Source organism: Pan troglodytes, chromosome 1 (assembly GCF_028858775.2).
Source record: "Pan troglodytes isolate AG18354 chromosome 1, NHGRI_mPanTro3-v2.0_pri, whole genome shotgun sequence".
NCBI lineage: Eukaryota > Metazoa > Chordata > Mammalia > Primates > Hominidae > Pan > Pan troglodytes.
In genome coordinates, this window is record NC_072398.2 from 17,963,688 (window position 1) to 17,985,912 (window position 22,225).

Here is a 22,225-nt window from a genome sequence, read left to right on the forward strand (position 1 = left end):
AGGTTGATCTCTTAAATGGGACTCTGGTCATGCCACTGACCTCCTGCAGCGGCCCCTCACTCCCCATCACACACAGTCAGATTCCTTAAAATGACTTCAAAAGCCTTCACAACCTGACCTTGACACTCCTTCCATCCCGAACTATGTATTTTTCATTTCCTAAACCTGCCCGGTCTTCCGCCCTCTTGGCACATGCTGCTCCCTCTGACTCGGGCCCCACCTGTGTCAGCAGCTCTGTTCTATTCTCACTCAGAGAGATCCAGCTTCTGCTGCTGCCAGAACATGCAAACTGCCACGACAGAGGCCAGCGCCGAGTCCCTGAGGAGGGACCATCACCTGAGGAGACCACGTGGGCTACGTCAGAACTTTGCTAGCCTGGAAGGTGACGGGAGGAAACACCTATTCCTGTCATAGGTTTTCTTTTCCTGCCCACAGGGCCTAGGCCAGCTCCAGTAGCCTAAGGGCATACAGAGCGTTTGCTTGTCACCTGGCAGGCGGTTCCACAGGACAACACTGCTTCCAACCAAGGGACCCATTTGGCAGCTAAGGAGGTGCAAGACCAGGCGCGTGTTCCAGGGCCCATGATCCTGAACTGCTGGTCTGGTGGAACAAGGGGGAGGCCCGGTGCAGGTGCAGCTGAGGCGCCATCCCAGAGGTGACACTTTGTGAGGAGGAGGCGGCATCTTCCAGAGTGCAGCTTATGCCTTAAATCACCCTAAACACAGCCATTACACTTAGAAGGTGCTGTGTCCCAGTGAAATGACTGTGACTCCCAAGGACCCACTTGGGGAACTTGAGATTTCTCTTCCCACAATTCTTGGTTCTGTGGACTTAGAGACCCTGCTTCCCAAAGAGGGGAGCAGGGGACACAGTATTCCACTGAATCATTAGCTATGGTTGTTGTCTGGGCAAGAAGAGCCAGCACCTTGCAGGACTGACTGACCAGGACTCTCCAGAGGAAGCAAGGCTGCTGTCACACAGAGGGGCCAGGAGGAGCCTGTCTGCACCCTGGCCATCCACTCAGGCATCTCTGGACACTGACATTACCCAATTTTGATAGTAAACAGACAAGTGCAACGATCCTGAAGTGAGAGGGGCCCCATGGCCTAAGGCTCAGACCCCCCAGGGATGAGCATCTGGATCACACCAGCAGATAAGCTACCAAGGTCAGCAGAGACACTCACCAAGGGTGAGGGGAATCTGGAATGTCTCGGAGAGGAGGCAGATAGTGCAGTTGCAGCTCTGAGGCCAGTGACAGTGGCAGGGAATGTAGTTGGTTCCACTGAACTTCCTCTTTTTTTTCCTTTTTTTTTTTTAGAGATTGAGTCTTGCTGTGTCACCCAGGCTGGAATACAGTGGTATGGTGAGAGTTCACTGCAGTCTCGACCTCCTGGGCTCAAGCAATCCTCCCACCTCAACCTCCTGAGTAGCTGGGACCTACAGGCATGAGCCACCACCATGCCTGGCTAATTTTCTAATTTTTTAGTTGAGACAGGGTCTTGCTATGTTACCCAGGCCAATCTCAAACTCCTGGCCTCCAGCAGTCCTCCCACCTTGGCCTCCCAAAATGCTGGAATTACAGGTGTGAGCCACTGTGCCCAGGTGTGAGCCACCACGCTCATCTCTCTCTTACAAGCATGTCTCGATGGAATTCTGGTAGAGCTTCTCCCCACACTATGTGAAACACAGACCTGGCACTGTGGTGGGTTGTGGTGGGCACTGTAATGTCCCACTAGATTCCCTTTCATGGGTGAAGGACTTATTCCCTCAGCTGCTGAGAGTGATTAGGGAAAACAGGCCTCAGCTGTCAGCCCTCTGCAGGGACTGCCTCATCCCCTTGCCAGGGGAACCCACAGTCGATGAAAGATCCATGGGAGGGTGTTAAAGCCCAGTCCTCTCATCCCAAGTCAGGACAACTCCAGAGTTGAGTTAGCTGAGGCCTTTATTGGTTCTGCGCAGCTCCATATCTCCCTCCATCCAATCCTGCTTCCTTCCCTGGGCCTCCATGAATTTTGATCCCAAGAGCTCGCCCTAAGAAACATTTGCTGTCTAATCTCTGCATCTGCCTCCTACTCAGCTGAGCCCATTTGGTAATCCCATAGGTAACTGGTGTTAGGGGCCGTCGGGGGCCATGTGAGACAGCTGCTCTTGAGGATCATGAGGTGAGAAAGCAGCAAAGGACAGAGTTCAGGTCAGGCATGTCTGGCCTTGGTCTGTGTAGCTGAAGGGGCAGGTGAGTCTCCTTGATGCTCATGGGTTCATTGGGATGTTTTCCGCAGATCTCTACGTGGAACCCATGATTTACTCTGCACTCATGGATCGACCTTAACCACATGGTAACTGTTAGGTATCTCCAGCCCTATTCCCTCTTGTAAAAATGAATTTTATGACCTTCCTGCTGTTTGTGGTCGGGCCTTCTGTTTTATTTTTTATTTTATTTTATTTTATTTTTTATTTTTATATTTTTTGAGAGGGAGTTTCGCTCTTGTTGCCCAGGCTGGAGTGCAATGGCACGATTTCGGCTCACTGCAACCTCCGCCTCTCGGGTTCAAGCAATTCTCCTGCCTCAGCTCCCAAGTAGCTGGGATTACAGGCATGCGCCACCACACCCGGCTAATTTTTGTATTGTTTTAGTAGAGACGGGGTTTCACCATGTTGGCCAGGCTGGTCTCGAACTCCTGACCTCAGGTGATCTACCCGCCTCAGCCTCCCAAAGTGCTGAGATTACAGGCGTGAGCCACCCTGCGTGGCTATTTTTTTAATTTTTAACACAGGGTCTTGCTCTGTCACGCAGGCTGGAGTGCAGTGGCACAATCATGGCTCACTGCAGCCTTGACCTCCAGGGCTCCAGCGATCCTCCCTCCTCAGCCTCCTGAGTAGCTGGGACTACAGGTGCACCACCACGGCTGGCTAATTTTTGTATTTTTGGTAGAGACAGAGTTTCACCATGTTGCCCAGGCTGGTCTCAAACTCCTGGCCTCAAGTGATCTGCCTGCCTTGGCCTCCCAAAGTTCTGGGATTACAGGCGTGAGCCACAGCACCCAGCCTAGTTTAGAGTCATATGTAATCACCCTGAGATTTCCTGGGCACGCGAAGCAGAACCACATTGACCCTGCTACTTAGTAACGCCCAGCCCCACTGGGGGAAGAGACCATGTGGCCTCCCCTCCTGTAGCCTCTGCCCTGTCTGCTGGGCAGTCAGGGCCAGTTGGGAAAAAGGCAGACCTGACCGCGGAGCAGGAATTACAGACCACACCTTGTCTTTCTGTTGTTGGCAGTGTCAAAAGAATTTATTTCAAATCTGCTTAAGACTGTGGTAAAACTCAGGTTTTCCAAAAGGTAATACAGAAAGTTCAACCAACCCCCAAAGACCAGAAAACACAGTATTTGCAATTCAAAAAATACAAACGCTTGTGGATACCAATACAAAAATTAGAAAAAAGTTGCTTTCCTTACCACTCCCCCCTACCCCCCGTGTTTTCAGTGGAACATCCACAGCAACAGGACCAAGAGCTGCCACCAAATACCAACAACGAGTGACCGAAAGTGGGTGCGATGGGGGAAGGGGAGGGAGGAGGAGAAATGGGGATAAAGAAAGGCAAGAAAATGGGAGTTCTGTCGACGGTCAAAACAAGGACACGAAGCTTTTTGTTTCTTGTTAAATCCCTTTGCCAACGTTAAACAAACACCTCTCATGCTTAATACAACAGCTTAGTGCCAACGCAGCAATCCTACATCATGCATTGAACGTTTTCTGCTTTGCCCGCTCCCCACTTCCTCTGGGTGCCGAGAAAGCCTGGGGCTCTGGGTGTCTGGTTTCCAGGGCTAGGAGGAGTTGGAGAGGCTTCCCGGGCTGGGTCTCACCCAGTAAGCACCTGACATGTTCCTGCTACTGCAGTTGCAAGCAGTCACCTTCCCGAACCTGAAGCCTGGTTTTGGCCTCTCCTCAGAGCCTTACCCGAGGGCCTGGCCTGGTCTGCAGTGCCCGCATCACCGGCCCACAGGTCCCTAGGCCTTCCCTAGGACTGCGCTCCTTGAGAGAAGAGCAATGGATCTGGATGAGACTTCCCTGGAGGTCTCAACTCCCAGCTCCTGACTGATGTCAACGTCAATCATTGAAAAAGCCAGGGCCTCCCCCAGCCTGCATAGCTGGTGCTGGTGAAGCCCCAGCAGTCCCAGCGGTTATCAGTCATCTGAAAGTGACATGATGACCCACTAGCCCAACCAGCCTTCAAAACTTCGGCTCAGCTGCATCTCTTCATGCTATCCACACTGGATTTCAAACCCATTCACACTGCAGAGACCCCTCGAAACAAAGGAGGCAAGCTGTGAGATGAGAGACCCCTTAGATACCAGAACTTAGGTAACAAAAAAGGCAGAGGCCTGGGTTAGTGTCCTTCCTTGGTTTAAAGGGGCTTCTGCTCACAGAGGCCTTGAGGCCTCGCAGTGAGACTGCTGACAGGTAGCCTGTTCACAGCACTCACACAGAGTGCCGTTCAAACAGGCCTCTCCGGGAATGGAAACATATGGGGTATTACTTTCTATGGTCATAGGAAACCTGTCTTAAAGGTCTATTTTACCTGCTGGAGGCCAGGCAGCTCCTTGCCCTGGTCACAAGGAGGCTTGGATGGAAGACACTGGTCAGAGAACACTGGAAACCCCCCCACAGGTTTGAGTCACTGAATGGGAATCATTAGCTTAGATGCCAGAGATGAAAGACTGCACTTTTTTTCTTTAAAAATGTTATTGTATAATCCTCACAATACATCAGAGGAGGTAGGTTAGTATGACTAGTCCCATTTCAGGTGGGGATACTGAGGCACAGAAAGGATAAGAGATTGGCCCCCACTCATACCATGAATCACTATTAAAGCCAGGTTAAAAGAGGGAAGTAACCGAGGGCTGAACTTGGTGTCTGATCAATACATCCTGCCTGAAACCTGCCCTCATATTTTTACAGCCTAGATATTAGGTTAAAGCTGCAGGATCCTTTGATCTTCTGGGAGGAACTGCCAAAGAATGTGGTCAACAAACACAGCTACCGGCTCACTTGCAAAAGAAAAGTCCTGAAATTTTCCAGCATCACCATCTTGAATATTTGCCAATAAGATCTGTTAGATTTTTTTAAAAACCAATTGAGGGCCACAGACCCATTAAGAAGTTCCTGTTGCTTCCAGTAAAATGTGGCCAAGGAAAACAAAGGTAACGAGTTTTGCTTTCTAGGAAGTGGGGAGCGGGCAGGGGGCATCTTCAGTGAGTGAAAATTCGAGACCCAACAGGTTGGCATCTGTTGGAGGTGGCTCACCCCATTTTCCCCTACCTGCCCCCTGAAGACCCATGGAAAATCCTGGGCTTGGGTATCAAAGGCTGGCAGCTTTGTCACATACAGGCTTTCTATGGAACAAAGCAGCCGGAGCGCCACAGTCCCTCTACAGATCCATGCATGACAAACCACTGGCATAACCTGGTGGTTCTCAACTTGTGGAGGCCCCCAGGAGATATCTAGCAATGTCGACTGATACTTTTGGTTGTCACACCTAACTTGGGGGTTGCTACTGGCAGATGATGGGTAGAGACCACGGATGTTGCTAAACATCCTACGGCATACAGAACCTACTGCAAAATGTCAGTAGAGGTTGAGAAACCCTGGCGCCACCCCACGGGCTGTGCAGCAGTGTTCTTTAGCATTCACATGTTGACTCCCCCTAAGGATTGACCCTCCCTCACTACCTCAAAGCCAGCAGGTGGCCATGGGACCAGTGGCAGCCTCCTTGACGCTGAACCACCTGCCCACCGGTGCTGAAACGCGCCTTCCCAGGGGGACCAAGCCTTTCGCTTGCAATGAGAATTAAGGCTTAAATGCAAATATCCCTGGAAGAAATACACAAAGATCCTGCATTCTGATCCTTTCCTGAGAGTGCTGTGGTGGGGCGGAGGGCAGGGGCACCAAGAGGGAGAGAAAGGGCGCAAAGAGGAGGGTGGGCCTGCCCCCAGCTCTCTTGGTGAGCTCCGCAGAGCCTGCCCAGGCTCAATCCGGAAAGCACCACCCTCCTCAAACTTGGTGGGCCATAGGGCACCTAGGGCGCTGTTGCAACTACAAAGTACATATCAGGCTGAAGATGCAGCCTGGAAATATATACAGTTTTATAGTGTTTAGGTCAGTTACCTTGTGGGTCAGTATTACTGGTGTCCTCTTTAATTGGAATCATTATTTTCCCAAGGAGAACAGAGAGAGGAAAAGCAGGCTTTGGGGAAATACCTTCCCCTGCTTTGAATTAGGAGCTGGGATGCTATGTATGCAGTGAGGTGCTAGTGGATATTTTCGGAAGAGATTAATTTTAAAAGGAAAAGGCATACACTTTGACCAAGCTTGCTCACTAGCAAAGAACAACTGCAGGACCACATTACAGAGGCACTATTTACAATGCAATGGAACTCGACATTTTAAAACTACTTTGAATTCCTTTTTCACTGAAACTGCTTGATAGATTTACACCAAGTTACTCCTCAGCCAGCCCAACAAAAGCCTCATCTTTATATCATTTATATGTATGTACAAATGTGCCACCATGATGTAACGTGTTATGGAATTCGATGGTGGATGAGAATTCCATGACCTGTCTGTCATTTCTACTCTGAAACCCGGGACCTTCCTGGCCATGAGGAATTGATAAGTTCCTTCTTCACTTTTCTGATCCCTCAAAAACACAAGTGTGTGGAACGGACCTGTCATTCTCTTTGAAGTCAGAACATTGAAGGTGTTTTGTGCTGAAGACAGGAGAGGTGTCTGTGAAGGAGAGCTGGATGCTGTCCCTGGCATCGGCCGTATTGCTTCTGGGCTCCTGGAGGAGTCAGAAAAGGGAGAATCCCAGCCCCCAAGCTCAGGGTGGCAGTGGGGAGGAGGGAGTCCTGGCTGCACCTCTCTGGACTTCAGGGAACTTTTTTCTGAAAGAGGCCACCGGATTTGTGGGCATTTCCCTCCTGCACTTTCCACTTGTCTCCTGACCTGGATGCTGCTCCCTCAAAGGGGTTAGGTTCAGGGTAGCCCCAGGCAGCTTGTGCTCCATTGATGGGCGATTCTTCTGCAGAGCTGGGGCCACCTGGTGACCCAGGCTGTGGTGATGGTGGAGGCTCCACAGCCTTCCCCGGGGCTCCCCTGTGAGAAGCTGCTGTCACCAGGCAGCCCTGCGTAGCCCACTCTCATTCCGGGGGCAGGGTGTAGGCCTGTTTTTTTTTTCAGAAGAAAGCTAGACACTTCCCAAAGCTGATGGCTTCCTTGGCCCCAGGAAAGTGGTGGCTCCTCTTCATCCTCAATCTTTAGGGATCTTCTCCATGCTCCAAGCAAAGGCCACCCAGAGCTATGGCTAAGGATGAAGCTGCAGGGATATGGGAGACAGAGGCAGTGGTGCGGGCAAGGACACGGGGTCCCACGTCTTGTGTGTTACCACCAAGGGCTCTGGACAGGGCTCTGGGATGGGAGGAGGAGACCCAGAAACCGCTTGGTGAGATGACAAGGAAGAGGCAAGACCTAGACTTCCACGAAGCAGATAGCTCCCAGGCTCCGCAGCAGAGACTGCAACACAGCACCGAGCAGCTCCTGGAGACGGGGCAGCTGGCCTTGCCGGCCACATCTGCAGAGACAGTGGACCAAGCAGCCTTGCAGACCAAGAGCATGAGCTTTGAGGTAGGATTGTCGGGCCTGCTGAGTGGAGGGGGGGTACCTGCATGGCTCCGGCAGGCAGTTACTCAGAAAGCAGGCGCGGTGTCTGAACAGGAAGGCAGAACCAAGGACGCACAGTTGGTGCCGGTGAATGGGGCGAGTTTTATAAAAATCCAGTCCAGCAAATTGACAAGTCACTTCTCAGCCTCAGAAATAAAATGCTTGACAAAATATATTCTTTTTAAAAGGAGAGAGAAATGTTACTACCAGGTGGAGCTGGAGGTGGCAGGTGACTGGGAAGATGAGAGGAGGGAGGAGAGGAAGGGTTCCCTGGGAACAAGAGCCTGGCAGGCTCAAAACCCCTGCCGTGAGCTGTCTCTGAGAGGTGTGGATGAATCAATGTGGATCTCAAGGGAGAAGCCTGGTGTTTCCAGAGTCCCGCCCTGGCAGGTCAGACTCGGCACACCCAGTCTCACAGTGGGAAGCTGGGAGACAAGGTACCTGATACTGCCCTTCTATTTCCTGCCTTCCCCAGAGATCCCGCCCACCGCATCAGGGCAGAGCCATCCCGGCCTGCCACAGGGGCCACTTGTGTTCATGATGCTTTCATAATGACAATAGGGTGGACTGACTAGAACAGGCTTTCCCAGGGTCTCCCATTTTAAATGCTTATGAGTCTGAGAGTGGTTCAGCTCAGAAGAGCAATCTGGATGCATTTTCAGTTAACTTCTTGGGCTGCCAGTTTCAGAAAGGAGCCATCACCAGGCGAAGACCTATGACATAGTTGTTAAAATTCTTGTGTTTTCACGTGGATTTAAGAACTAAGAACTGAGTGAATTAATTTTAGGAGACTGTCATGCCTGTGTGTGTGTGTGTGTGAGAGAGAGAGAGAGAGAGAAGGAGGGAGGGAAAGAGAGCGAAAGAGGGAAGAAAGAGGCAGGGATGGAGGAAAGTAAGAGAGAGAAGGAGGAAAGGAAGAAAGAGAGAGCAAAGGAGGGAGGGAAGGAGAGAGAGAAGAAGAGAGAAAGAGAAGGAGGGAGGGAGAAGAAATGAAGTATGGAGGAAGAGAGAGAGAGAGAACACAATTGGCTGATTAATAAAGGAAGCCATTTTAAAAGGTTCTAACACTTCAGTGAGAGAGGCAAAAGTCAAGCATGAATGATTAATGTCCCTTTCTATCAATCCTGCATTGGGTCTGCAAGTGGCAGGTGCTACTAAAGACTCTAGGACCAAGAAGCTAGAATATAACTTTCTCAGCATGATGAGAATCTGCAATCTCGGGACTCTGAGGAGGCAAGGTCCCCACGGAGGGCCAACACCCGGAGCGTGGGATTACAGCGCAGCTCCTGACTGCCGCTCTCAGGAGGCCAGTCTCAAAGTCTACCTTCCTCTCCCTCCAAAAAAAGACAAGCTTTGAAAACAGATGGCAGGAAACATAGACATGAAGCCCGAATGCTGACTCCCTTGAGAAAGGTCCTTCTTGGGGAGTGTTCGTAATGTCTGGGTGGAATAAGGGTGACACACGTACCTTCCTTTGCCACTGAGAGTGGCAGCTGTGAGCATGGCCCGTGGACCCATTCCCTGCGTCCCCAAGAAAATGTGTTTCTATGACACTCCACGCTGCCAGGTTGCACCCATGATTTGCATATCCTGCTTTTGTGGGTTATTTGAGCTTAGTGAGAATGGTGGGCGCTTTGCCTGTGAATGTCACTGTCACAGGCGCAGTGCCGAGCTGGAGCGGGGCTAATTGCCTGACAGCTTTGGCCGCCCCAGGTTAGTCGGCACTTCCAATCCTGTGTGCAGGGTGACCTGGAAAAGAAGACAGGGGAAGTGAGGGTGGGAGAGGCTGCCGCAGGGACTCTGAGGGCTCCGACGGCACCGCAGACACCGGCAGGATCCCCTGCTGGCTCCAGGGCCATCCATGCAATAGCTCAGGGCTGCTGTGGACTGCTGAATATTATGTCCCCCAGTATTCCTAATTAAAGGCTATGTTGGTTTGCACCTCTTTCCTCATAATAAGAATCACCCAGCTGACTGGTTCCTCATTTTGCCAGAGCTGCCACAGCTGGGCAAAGTAGACGCCATCACAGGAGCACGGCTCTCATGCACTGGCTCCCGTGGTTACATATTTGTGTCTACTTTCTAGCCATGACCTTCTTTCCTTTCCTATTAAACCCATTCTATTAACTGTGAGGAATTATAGCCAACCTCTTATTTTTTGGATTAAAAAAACTTATCTGTTCATTGGTAGAGATGGTGTCTTGCTCATTCCCCAGGCTGGTCTCAAACTTCTGGGCTCAAGCGATTCTCCTGCCATGGCCTCCCAAAGTACTGGAGTTACAGGCGTGAGCCACCATGCCAGGCCAAGCCTATCTTTTTTTTTTTTTTGAGACAAAGTCTCGCTCTATCACCCAGGCTGGAGTGCAGTGGTGCGATCTCGGCTCACTGGAAGCTCCGCCTCCCGGGTTCATGCCATTCTCCTACCTCAGCCTCCTGAGTAGCTGGGACTACAGGCACCCGCCACCATGCCCAGCTATTTTTTTTTTTTTTGTATTTTTAGTAGAGACAGGGTTTCACCGTGTTAGCCAGGATGGTCTCGATCTCCTGACCTCGTGATCCGCCTGCCTTGGCCTCCCAAAGTGCTGGGATTACAGGCGTAAGCCACCGCGCCTGGCCATAAGCCTATCTTTTAGGTTGCCACAAATCCCTTTTGCAAATGAGTAGAGGATCGAATCGATCAATCAGTGATTGACGTAGACTCCTCAATATTCAGGGCCACAAAACAGGACCTTGCCTCCCCGCACTCCAACTCCCCATCCCAAGGCGGGGAGGACTCTACTAAGACGAAGGATGGCACCTCCGTGTTTCTCCCTTCCTCACACCCTCCTGGGCTCTCATTCTTGTCTCTCTCTGTTTCAGGCCTCCTGAGCTACCAGCACTCCCCAGGGACTGAGCTCAGTCCTGAGGTCTGCATCTCCAGAAGCTGCCACCATAGGGCCCCTGGGTGTCCCAAGTGAACAGGTTAGAACGGAACGCCTCCAGGAAATGTCCAAGGCAGGCCAGTTGATAATCTCTGTCTGGGAAGGCTCTGTGGTCAGCTTCTTTATGGCCCACTCTGCCCAAGGGCACTGCAGAGACCTGTGGCAAACAGTTGGGAGCAGCCAGACCAGGTCCGGCCCTGGGGAGGTGTGTACCTGCACGTTGCGGTTGAGGCTGAGTGCTGGCATGAAGACCCCGTCCACGTGGCTGAAGGCTGTGGGGCCCTGCTGCTGCCCGTTGATGAAGAAGGTGAGAGTGTGCTTATTCAGGTCCAGCAGCACACCCACGGTGGCCCCCTTGCACACACCACCTTCCGTCCTGGGAAGAGAGTCCCCAGGAAGACCATCACCACACCCAGCCTGGGATGTAGGTGATAACTCAGGAGAATTATTTACTTATTTAGAGACACGGTCTCACTCTGTCACCCAGGCTGGAGTGCAGTGACGCCATCTCGGTGCACAACAGCCTCGCCCTCCCAGGCTCAGGAGATCCTCCCACCTCAGCCTCCCGAGTAGCTGGGACTACAGGCGCATGACATGAGACCCAGCTAATTTTGTTTGTGTTTTTTGTAGAGATAGGAGTCTCACTATGTTACCCAGGCTGGTCTCGAACTCCTAGGCTCAAGCGATCCTCCCATTTTGGACTTCCAAAGTGCTGGGATTACAGGCATGAGCCACCGTACCCGGCCAAGAAAATTATATATAGGATGCTGGGAACAACCTCACTTAAACATAGTCCCCAGGTTGGTGGTGGGGTGCTCTCCTGGGCACATGAGCCTTCTCTCACAGTGGACACACCTTGTTAACAGGCCATGATGAAGACTCCCCTAGAGCAACACCTCCAGGCTGTTCAACCCCCTCTTTCTGACAGCATCTGGGATCTGCACACTAGAAAATTCGGGTTTTGATGAGAAGGTCCCATTTGAAACTGTGGAGCATGGAGAATGGGTAAGAAAGGCACCTTTTCCTGCCAAAGAAAATAACTGACTTGGCGCCCTTTTCTGTTTTAGGCAAGTGAGGATGCTGAGGTCGATGAAGATGTGGACATCCAGGCCTTCAGGAAATTTTGAAAGGCCCCTACTCTACATTGGCTCATCTTCCCAGAAACATCCTAGGGTCCCTCAAAAAGCAGCGTATGGCAGGGAGAAGGGTGCTGAAGTTGAAATCAAGTCCTCTGTTGCAGTCACCATCCCTCAGGTGACCAATAGCGGAACGTTGAGAATGTCCATTGTGCTCTTGATCAGTGTTGGCAACGTCGTACTTCGTAGGTGGTAAGAATTCACATCCACTCGGTGGAAGTGAATCTATAATAAAAGTAAGGAGCATGCTCCCAAGGTGGGGCTTGGCTGACCACGTCTTCTCCCATGGGCCGAATCCTGCAGACTCTCCTTCCCTTCCTTGAGGTGGTTTTTTGTTTTAGAGTGGCTGTTTCTCCCTGTGGCCCAGGCAGTGGTGCAATCATGGCTCACTGTTGCCTGGAATCCCTGGGCTCAACGGATCCTCCCACCTCAGCCTCCCGAATAGCTGGGACTGAAACCCCTAACCTTTTTACTCTAACTTGTTACTTTGAATTTTGTCCTGCTTGTCTCTTTAATCACCTAGCCTTGCTTCTCATGTAAATAAGACTCTCTCTAGCTGGGAAGGCCGGACAAACTCCAATTGACCTTTTAATTTACAAGACACTAAAGGCTCCTCACCTAACCCCCTTCCGTAAGGAGTTGGCCTGAGTAAACAGATCCTCAGCATTTCAAAAGAGCCCAATTAACTGATAAGGTACTAACACCAACAATGTATGAAGTTCTTAGGATTTTTCTCTAAGAGATAACAACATAAAACCTTGAGTTCGTGTCCGGCATAGACCTTATATCTAATTATAATGAAAGATTTAGAAGCTTGCACCTGGTACCGTTGCTCTTCTTGTAACTATTTGTCTTTTAAGTTATCTCTCTGTAACTATTTTGCTTCTTTTGATTCTTGCATGTTTTTACTTCTGTAGAATTATTACATTTGAGTCCCCCTCCCCTTCCTAAACCTAAGTATAAAAGTTAATCGAGCCCCTTACTCGTGGCCGAGAGAATTTTGAGCATTAGCTGTCTCTTTGGCCGCCGGCTTAATAAAGGACTCTTAATTCGTCTCAAAGTGTAGCGTTTCCTTAACTCGCCTAGGTACAACAGGACTACAGGCACACACCATGCCCGGCTAATTTTTAAATTATTTTATAGAGACGAGGGCCTCACTATGTTGCCCAGGCTGGTCTTGGACTCCTGGGCTCAAGGGATCCTCCTGCCTCAGCCTCCTGAGTAGCTGAGACCACAGGCTTGAGCCACCGCGCCCGCTCAGGGCTGAGGTCTTAGCCTTAACCTTAGCAGCGCCACTCTGCTAAGAAAACCATGTTTGTCCTTCCAGATTGAGAATGAGTTGATCTGCCGGACGCTGCTGCTAGGGCAGAGGGAAGGTGAGCAGCGAGGATTCACGACAGGAAGTCCCGAGGAGGACTTGGTGGGCGGCCCAGACAGGTGTTTCCGGAGAGGGCAGGGTTTCCCCCGAGGGTGCCCGGGGCGGGATCCGGCAGGTGGGAGAAGGGAACTAAAACCGCACTGTTGATGCTATTTGGACACCGACCACCGGGTGGCGGTAGTGACCCATGGGAGGTGCAGGAGTGAGTCCAACCTAAGCAAAGCCTCAGGCCCAGTCAGCTCTGGGGTCCAACTTCCCGGCTGCCTCGGCTTCCTCCCAGATAGCGCTTACCCTACCCGATCCACATCCGAGGGTGGGAGGACATGCAGACAGGGGCAGATTCTCTCTACCTTCTCATGGCCTCACTTCCCTTCTACTTTTCTTACTGAGGTGGCACCAAGGGGCTGTCAAAGACAGCAAAGGCCCAAGAAGTGCTCCGCAGCCCTTGGGAGGGGTGTGGTGGCCAATGGCCAGGAGAGCTGGGGAGTCTGCACCACACAAACCAAGGCTGGGGTCCTGGGCTCAACCCTGACAGTATCAACTAGCCGCGTGACCCGAGCCTTTGTCTGACCTTCCTAAGCCCAGGCTTTTTAATATATATATATTAAACAAACAAACAAACTATATATATATATATATATATATATATATTTTATTTTTTTTTTGGTAGAGAGGAGGGTCTCACTATATTGCCCAGGCTGGTGTTGAACTCCTGGGCACAAGTGATCCTCCTGCCTCGGCCTCCCAAGTAGCTGGAACTACAGGTACACAGCACCATGCCTGGCTGATTTTTAAAATTACTATTATTTACAGAGACAGGGTCTCACTAAGTTGCCCAGGCTGGTCTCAAACACCTGGGCTCAAGCAATCCTTCCGCCTCGGCCTCCTTAAGTGCTGGGATTGCAGGTGCAAGCCACCATTCCAGCCTAAGCCCCAGTTTTATAATCTGTAAAATGGCAACAATAATAGTACTTTTGCAAGGATTAAATGAGCTCAGATACATCGAGTGCTTCCTACAGCATTGAGCACAAGTAAGGGCTTGATAAATGCTTCTTGTTATTACTCCTGCCAGCAAACAGGGTATCTGGGTGCCAGTTTGGTTTAAGCAAGCAGAGACGGAGCTGATGGGCCTGGACTTGGCCCCTCTGTGGGTGGGAGGGAGAGTGGCCAGCCTGCAGTGTCTGGGCAGAGGCACAGAGCTGCCCGCCTCTTCCCCAGGACTCAGGAGAGAAGGGGCCCTGCCTACAAGCAAAGAGGCAAGCAGACGGGGTCCTGAGGGCCCTCAGGCAAGTCCCTGGCCCAGATTAGACGTGGCTTCCCTGAGAAAGAAGAAGCTGGTCCTTCCTCTGCGGGAAGGTGCCCCAGGGGCTGTTATAGGAGCTGCAGGTGGGCCCAGAGCACTGAGAGCCTCCGGGTCAATTTTGCCTGGGGCTGGGGCCCAGCGAAGTCAAGGTCAGCTCTTGAAGTTCCTCACCCCTTCCTGCTGGGGAGATGGCCCTTAGCAGACCAGGAGCAAGGCTCCATAGCAAGGAGGTGGCTTCAGGTGGCTGCAACTTGCAACTCTCCATTTCTGGCCTTGGGGATTCTTCACCCCCACGTCCATCCCCACATGCTGGCCAGGTGTGAGCACAAAATCCCTGGGAGAGGAGAAAGAGTACAGAGCTATGGTGCAGGGGTGTTGGGGGGGCACTGCCTTCTTTGTGTCTGAAGAGAGAGACCAAGGCACCCTAGAGAAGCCCAGGCCTCAGGGGCAACCCTGGAGGACCCATCCCCGTCTGCCCTCCTAACAGAGGTACCAGTAGTTTCACAGGCCAGGACCTGAGTCTCCTCTGTCCATGCTGGTGACCCTACTCCCAGCGCCAGTCTCAGGGCAAAGCCACAGCTGTGGGCACCCTTGGTAGACTCGTTAGTAGTGAGCACCCCAGCCATGCCCTCTGCTACTGCCCTGTCAAGGGCCCGGCCCTGCCGAGGCTCAAGCCCACATGAGACCAGGGTAGTGGCCAGGATCACTGCAGGCAAGTTAGTGGCAATGACCTGGTCACAGCTGTGAGGACACCAGCCCCAGTGGTGCCCATTAACACCCTGCAGTGACTCAAGCTTGGGTTGACAGTTGAAAAGGAAAGTGAAGCCGGACCAGAAAGAAAACTACGAGCTCCATATCCCAGCAGAGGACCACCGTGTGGCCCGCTGGGTAACTTGGGAGACCCATCTGTGCGGGTGCTGTGAGAGTCACCATAACATACCCTCATCTGGGCTGCAGGCCAGTTCTATATGGGCAGAGTCAAGGCCTCCTAGAAAATGGAGACCAAAGTGGCTGAAAATACCTCCTCTCAATTCCTGCTGGCTTTGGGGACAGCAGAAGGGACACTGGTCTTCAGGACCCTCATTCCCAAACAACCTGTGTCCACGGGAGGCAGGATGGGGCCCAATCGCACCTGTTGGTGTGGGAGTTGCAGTGCATGAACCAGCTGCGGTTGTTGTCCACATACATGGCCCAGGCCTTGTCATCCTTGCCCAGCATCATGTCCTTGACCACGCTGGCCCTGGCCACCCCGAAGGCGGGGTCTGGGTGGTTGTCGTACCGGTCCACGTGCAGCTCCCAGTAGTGCACGCCCTTGGAGAATGCAGCTGTGCCCAGCACCACCCGGTCGTCATAGCTGCTGCAGGTGGCCGTCTGGTTGTCATTGGATAAAATGATGTCCCGATGCCCAGAGTTGGGGTCAAATGTGAACCAGGCCACTAAAAAGGGAGGAGGTGAGAGGAGCAGGGTCAGGGGATGGAATTTGCTAGTAGTTTCTAACCGGCTCAGAGACACAAACACATTCGCTTCTGTTAGAAAGTCGGCACCCAGAAGTGAAGGGTCTTTCCTGTATGATTACCACACACGTGCACACACACACAAACGTACACACATGCACACACTCCCTGCTCTGTGTTCATCCAAGTTGCCAGCCCTACGAGCCTGGCCTTGCCAAGGATTTTCAGGCCTCAAAGCCTCAAATCTAGATGCATTTCCTGGTCTTGGTTTCTAAAACCCTTCCAAACGCTCACAGTTAGAAGTACAGGAGGAAATAGCCTGGGAGCAGTGGTCCACGCCTGTAATCCCAGCACTTTGGGAAGCCGAGGTGGGTGGATCACCTCAGGTCAGGGGTTTGAGACCAGCCTGGCCAACATGGTGAAACTCCGTCTCTACTAAAAATACAAAAATTCGCGGCCGGGCATGGTGGTTCAAACCTGTAATCCCAGCACTTTGGGAGGCCGAGGCGGGAGGATCACGAGGTCAGGAGATCAAGACCATCCTGGCTAACACAGTGAAACCCTGTCTCTACTAAAAATACAAAAAAATTAGCAGGGCGTGGTGGCGGGTGCCTGTAGTCCCAGCTACTCGGGAGGCTGAGGCAGGAGAAAGGTGTGAACCCGGGAGGCAGAGCTTGCAGTGAGCCATGATCATGCCACTGCACTCCAGCTTGGGTGACAGATCAAGACTCCGTCTCAAAAAAAAAAAAAATTCTCTGGACATGGTGGTGGGCGCCTATAGTCCCAGCTACTTGGGAGGCTGAGGCAGGACAATCACTTGAACAGGTTGGCAGAGGTTGCAGTGAGCCAAGATTGTGCCATTGCACTCCAGCCTGGGCAACAGAGTGGGACTTCATCTCAAAAGAAAAAAAAAAAAAAGTACAGGAGGAAATAGGTATTGATGAGCCACCTCGTGGGTGGGAGATTTGAGACACAGAGAGGTGAAGCGATGTGGCCAAAATCACAAAGCTCAATTCTCCATTTTGCAGCCCATCAGGTGGTGCCCCCTTTTGCTCCCCAACCCCCCAGGTTGTCAGAAGTGAGGCCCTTACTCTAAAGTCATGACCACAATGCACAGGGCAAGGACCGCTCATCTCTGGGCAGGCAGGAGAGTCTAGAGGCAGAAGCTAGCGAGCTCTCCTCTAGGGGTGTACAAAGTGACTCTGCAGGTGGCATCATTTTCAGAAAAGTGTCCCTGGCTGGGCCTTTTGACACCAGCATCTGCTCATGCTCCTACTCCTCCCTGCCTCTAGGAGACCATCCAGCTGTGGCAGTCAGAGGACGTGTGGACTAAATGATAACAATGAATGCAGGATTTGCCCTCTTCTTGGAGGCAGTGGGGAGCTGGAAACTGCCTCTGAAGCCTGGGCTGGGCCACACCTGGGGGAGCAGAACTCTCTTTGGAATGTGATTCCTATTTCTCTCATTGCTCCCTGCTAAGAACTCAGATGATCAAAATTCCACTGAATTAATATCAACATGCTGTTGTTGCCCAAGACCTAAAAGGCTGCAGGTAGGTATATAAACCACTGGATGTGAGCTCTGATGCTGGGGATTAAAGGGCACTTTTCCGCTGTGAGAAAGGCTCAAATGTAGGGACTGGTGTGGGCCCACTGCATCTATTGTGGAGTTTTCTTGTCTGGGACTGTCCTACTCACTCCTTGGCCCTTGAGAAGTGGGAGAAGTTTAGCCTCCCTCAGCTACTTCACATTTAGTCCAGCACAATGGGGTAAATGAATGTTTCTTTCGTGGCTTGTAGGCCACGTGGGTGCAGCAAGGAGCTGTGTGTGCAGAGCAGGGTGAGGCATATGCACCTCAACCGGCCCCTCCGGCCCTGCACTTCCTCTCTCCCCCATCTTCAGCAGCTCATCCTTTCCCCTGGTCCACGGGATGAAATGTGGGTTGGCCCTAGGAGTCAATCTTTGTCCTTTGGGAGCCCGCCTGTGGTCCCAGAAGGGCACGCCCTTGGAGAACCCAGCTGTGCCCAGCACCACCCCCCACCCCTACCCCGTCATCATAGCTGCCGCAAGTGGCTGTCTGGTTGTCACTGGATAAAATGATGAATCTGTTCTTCCCACTAAGAGATCCCGATGCTCACCATCGGACGTCTGCAGGACGACAGTTTTACTGTAAGGCCCGACACCAGAAGAGTTGAAAGCTTTAACTCGGGCGTTGTAGGTGCTGTTGAAGTGAAGACCGTCGATGGTACACAAAGTCTCCTTACCGACGTACACTTCCTGAAAGAGAACAATGCTGCTCACCAGGCTCCTCTAGCATTTGGAAAACTCCTCTTAGCAAATGGCTTCTGGAAACACATTGACATTAAAAGTGCTATTGCCAGGTGTAGTCCCAGCTACTCAGGAGGCTGAGGTGGGAGCATCACTTGAGTCCAGCCTGGGCAACATTGCAGGGCCCATTTCTAAACAATTTTTGTTTTTATTTTTTTGAGGGACAGAGTCTTGCTCTGTTGCCAGGCTGGAGTGGAGTGGCGTGATCTCGGCTTACCGAAACCTCCGCCTCCCGAGTTCAAGTGATTCTCCTGCATCAGCCTCCCAAGTAGCTGGAACTACAAGCATGCACCACCATGCCCAGCTAATTTTTATATGTATATATATATATATATATATATATATATATATATTTTTTTTTTTAGTAGAGATGGGGTTTCCCTATTTGTTGGCCAGACTGGTCTCGAACTCTTGACCTCAGGTGATCCTCCTGCCTTGGCCTCCCAAAGTGCTGGGATTACAGGTGTGAGCAACCATGCCCAGCCAAAAAATTAAAAAAAAAATTCTTACCCAAATAGAAGTTATTAAAAAGGGAAATTACATTCAGTCATGGCTGGCTCACAGAACTTGACCAACTTGGGCATGAATGCCTTACTACTGGCTGCCTGGCCCCTCTGCCTGTGAGGCGGCGAGGCGTGATGGGGTCCTGGTGAGGCAGGCTTCCCGGGTCTGCAGCCAGCCAGGTTACTGACCAGGAACATCCTGACTCTGCCAAGGTCTACCTGGTCAACAAGACTATTGAGCCACGGGCACATCCACTCCTTTGTCTCCTCCCACCCCTGAGGCTGGCATCTTCCACTCCTTAGCCCTCCTGGAGCTGCTGTTTTCTGGTCTTTCCAAAGGGTGAGACATTTCTGCATCTGGCCCCAAAGATACTTTTCTTTTCTTTCTTTTCTTTTTCTTTTTTTTGAGACAGAGTCTTACTCTGTCACCCAGGCTGGAGTGCAGTGGTGTAATCTTGACTTACTACAATCTCTGCCTTCCAAGTTCAAGTGATCCTTGTGCCTCAGCCTCCAGAGTAGCTAGGACAACAGGCATCCGCCACCATGCCCGGGTAATTTTTGTATTTTAAGTAGAGATGGGGTTTCACCATGTTGACCAGGCTGGTCTCAAACTCCTGACCTCAAGTGATCCATCCGCCTTGGCCTCCCAAAGTGCTGGGATTACAGGTGTGAGCCACCGTGCCTGGCCCCCAAAGATACTTTTCTAAAGATTGATCTTGTTCTCCATTCGCTTCAAAGTTACCTTTGTCCTATTCAACCCCCCAAATGCATAGCCTTTTGCCTCTCCCATGTCATTATTTTCTGCTAATTAAATAATGTGGTCTAAGATCACAGCTAATCCATATAGGAGCCACAGCTCAAATCCAGGTCTGTCTGCATGCAACATCCACACTTTTCCCACTGTAAGACCCTCTTCCTTATAAACCCTAGCCCTTAGGTCTAGCTTTTGTTAGTGGCCATGTCTCAAAGAGGAGGGACCATTTTTAAGCTCTGTGGCTGCTTCTTTTAATATTTCCAAACAGCCTTTTCTTTCTTCCCATTTCAAAAATACTGGCTCTCCTCTTGGTTTCGGGTGGACGAGCTCTTTCAGTTCTTGGCTGATTTGCACAACAGGAGTGACTGGGGTCTGCACTCAGTGACCTGGCTCAAGCTATCTCATCTTACCTCCCTAATTGGCCCATATTCACATGGGACTCAGTAATTCCCAAGGAAGTGCTGCAATTATTTCCATAATTCTTACATTCCTGTATTTTTCAAACACAAAGTAAAACAACACATATGTACATCTCTTTGAGAGAAACTAAGGGAATGTTGACCTTCGGCAAGGTTTGTTAAATGGGTGCAACTTCCCAGAAGAAGAGATGCGAGTGTTGTTATGATTGCAGTGGTTTGTTGGAATGAGTGTTTATTTAATCTTCTCTGGGCTAGGAACCAGGTGATCTGAGAAGGCCCAGAGTTTGTGCTCCCTGGCATTCATGTCCGCCTGAACGTCACGGAGTGAAATCTCGAGGTAGTGCTCTATTAGGGCTGGGTTGGGGTGGAGTCCTGCTCCAGGGTTTCTAGCAGATGGGGAGTAGAAGATGCATTTCTGGCTCACTAAGAACCCTTGATAGTCTATCAGCAGGGACATGACTGCAGAATGTTGTCCCGATTCAACAACCATTTATCCAGCATCCTCTATATGCCCAGTACCTTGCCAGGTATATGAGGGTCAGACAGTGCTTCCTCATCTCCAGAAATGATACCTCCCAAGACAAGACAGAGCCGGGTGAAATAATTAGAGGATGAGACAAGACAAGGTGTGATACAACCCGCTGAGGGAATGTGTTGCTGTGTGAGGGGCTGGGGGTAAACGGGAAAGGAGGTGGGTGCAGGAAACACCTTCTCTGAGTTCTCCTCCAGCCCCACGCCTGTGTCAGTCCTCCCAGACCTAGCCCTTGGGAGGGAAGCCCCATCTCCACCAGCCTTCTTTATCCTTTTGGCCAGTGTCCCCTCAGGATGGCAACACAATGTCCCCATGGGCTGAACCAGAGTCTGGGGCAGTGGGAGCCACTCTTGCCTCTGCATTGGTACCCTCAATCCCTGCCAAATAAGCAGCAAGGCCTCACCCGGAACTGTCCCCCGGCACCGTCATCCAGCTCCAGGATGTAGCCGTCCACGGGGCTGTGGGTGAAGGGTGGCATCCTCCAGGCCAGCGTGACGCTGTTGTTACGGGTGCAGCATTTCTCCAGCTGCAGTAGGGGGACGGGTGGCACTGCGAGGGGGACACGCATGAGTTAGGGCAGGAAACCCTCCGAGAGCCCCAGCCCGGTCCCCCACCCCACCCCATCCCAGGGGTCCTGGCCCCCAGAGGACAGCCAGGCTAAATTCCCTCCCTGGCCACCCTGTAGTCACTCCCAGACGCCCAGGAGTCAGTCTCCAGGTGGTCTGGGGATGAAGCCAAGCACAGGTGACCTGCACTTCTCAAACCTAGGGGTTGTCCTTCCTGGAATCTCAGGGGGCCGTGGCAGATGGCCCCACTCCTCTGAGCCTATGGCCCTAAGGAAGGATGTCCTCTTTCCCATCTGCCCACTGAGAACCACTGGTTTTGACTCAGACTCATGAGGAACGCATCAACAGTTCCAACAGAGTCCAGGCTCCCTGTGCGTGGCACAAGTCCCTAGGAATCCTCTCTGCAGGGCCCACAGCTAAGTGGCAGCCAGCCTGCAGCTCATGCCTGGAACTGGGAAGGTGAGGGGAGATGCCTTTAAACCTTTGGCTGGAAGCATTTAAAAGGTCAGGGGACAAGATCCAGGCAACAGAAGCAAGTCTCGAGTATTGGACAGTCAACCTAAAGAACTAAGGATTTGAATCAGTTGTATCAGAAGTCCTATTAAGGTGAGAGTGGGAGAAGTTTACAAATTTTCTAGCTCTATTCAGGCTCAAGAGATTTTAGAAATCGATAGAGTCCACTTTGACCTTTTTTTTTTATTTTTAAGGGAAAATCGAAACACTGGTTTTGTTAAAAGTACATATTTCAATTTGGTTCCAAGAATCTGGGCACGGGACCGGCTGAGCACAGACTGACTCCCAGGCTCAGTTAACGAGCCGGTAGGAGTCCTCGCTCCATCCCCTGGGCCCTGCTGCTCTGCTCTCCCGCTTCCTCTCTGAACGCTGACCAGCCAGTGACCCCATCCAGTCCAGTTACCCCTGACCAGTCCAGTGACCACATCCAGCTAGAAGCAGCATCTGGAGTGGCCCTAAGCCCCCCCTCCACACCCCCACTTTCCAAGGGGACCTCTCTCTTCCACTGCAGCTCCTCCACTCTGCCAGGCTCCTCCTGCTTCTCAGCACTGCGTGTCATTTACACCTGGGGCAAATGGCCTTTCCAGACCTTCCTGGAGGTGCAAGCTGTGTGGGAGTGAGCACGGCAATGTGAGAGAGACTTCCTTCTTTAGTTTAAAATGGCCACAAATTATGCAGGTAAGGACTTCCTGAGTTCACA

General features: G+C 51.6%; 1 protein-coding gene across 4 annotated transcripts in view; it reads right to left on the reverse strand.

The window, feature by feature from the left end:
* Positions 1-7,797: 7,797 nt before the first annotated feature.
* The window catches only part of TRIM67 (tripartite motif containing 67), a 55,285-nt gene continuing 40,857 nt past the window's right edge, over positions 7,798-22,225 (reverse strand). For 2 of the 4 annotated variants that reach the window (XM_016940810.4, XM_054660076.2), the window contains exons 6-10: positions 20,850-20,995; positions 18,049-18,187; positions 15,590-15,893; positions 10,854-11,016; positions 7,798-9,468 (exon numbers count right to left, since the gene is read on the reverse strand). In XM_016940810.4, the coding sequence (XP_016796299.2) occupies positions 9,403-9,468; positions 10,854-11,016; positions 15,590-15,893; positions 18,049-18,187; positions 20,850-20,995 (818 nt within the window). In that variant the 3' untranslated portion in view covers positions 7,798-9,402. Of the gene's footprint in view, positions 9,469-10,497; positions 11,017-15,589; positions 15,894-18,048; positions 18,188-20,849; positions 20,996-22,225 lie in introns of those variants that run through there. The other 2 variants (XM_009441652.5, XM_054660073.2) reach the window with 1 other exon arrangement.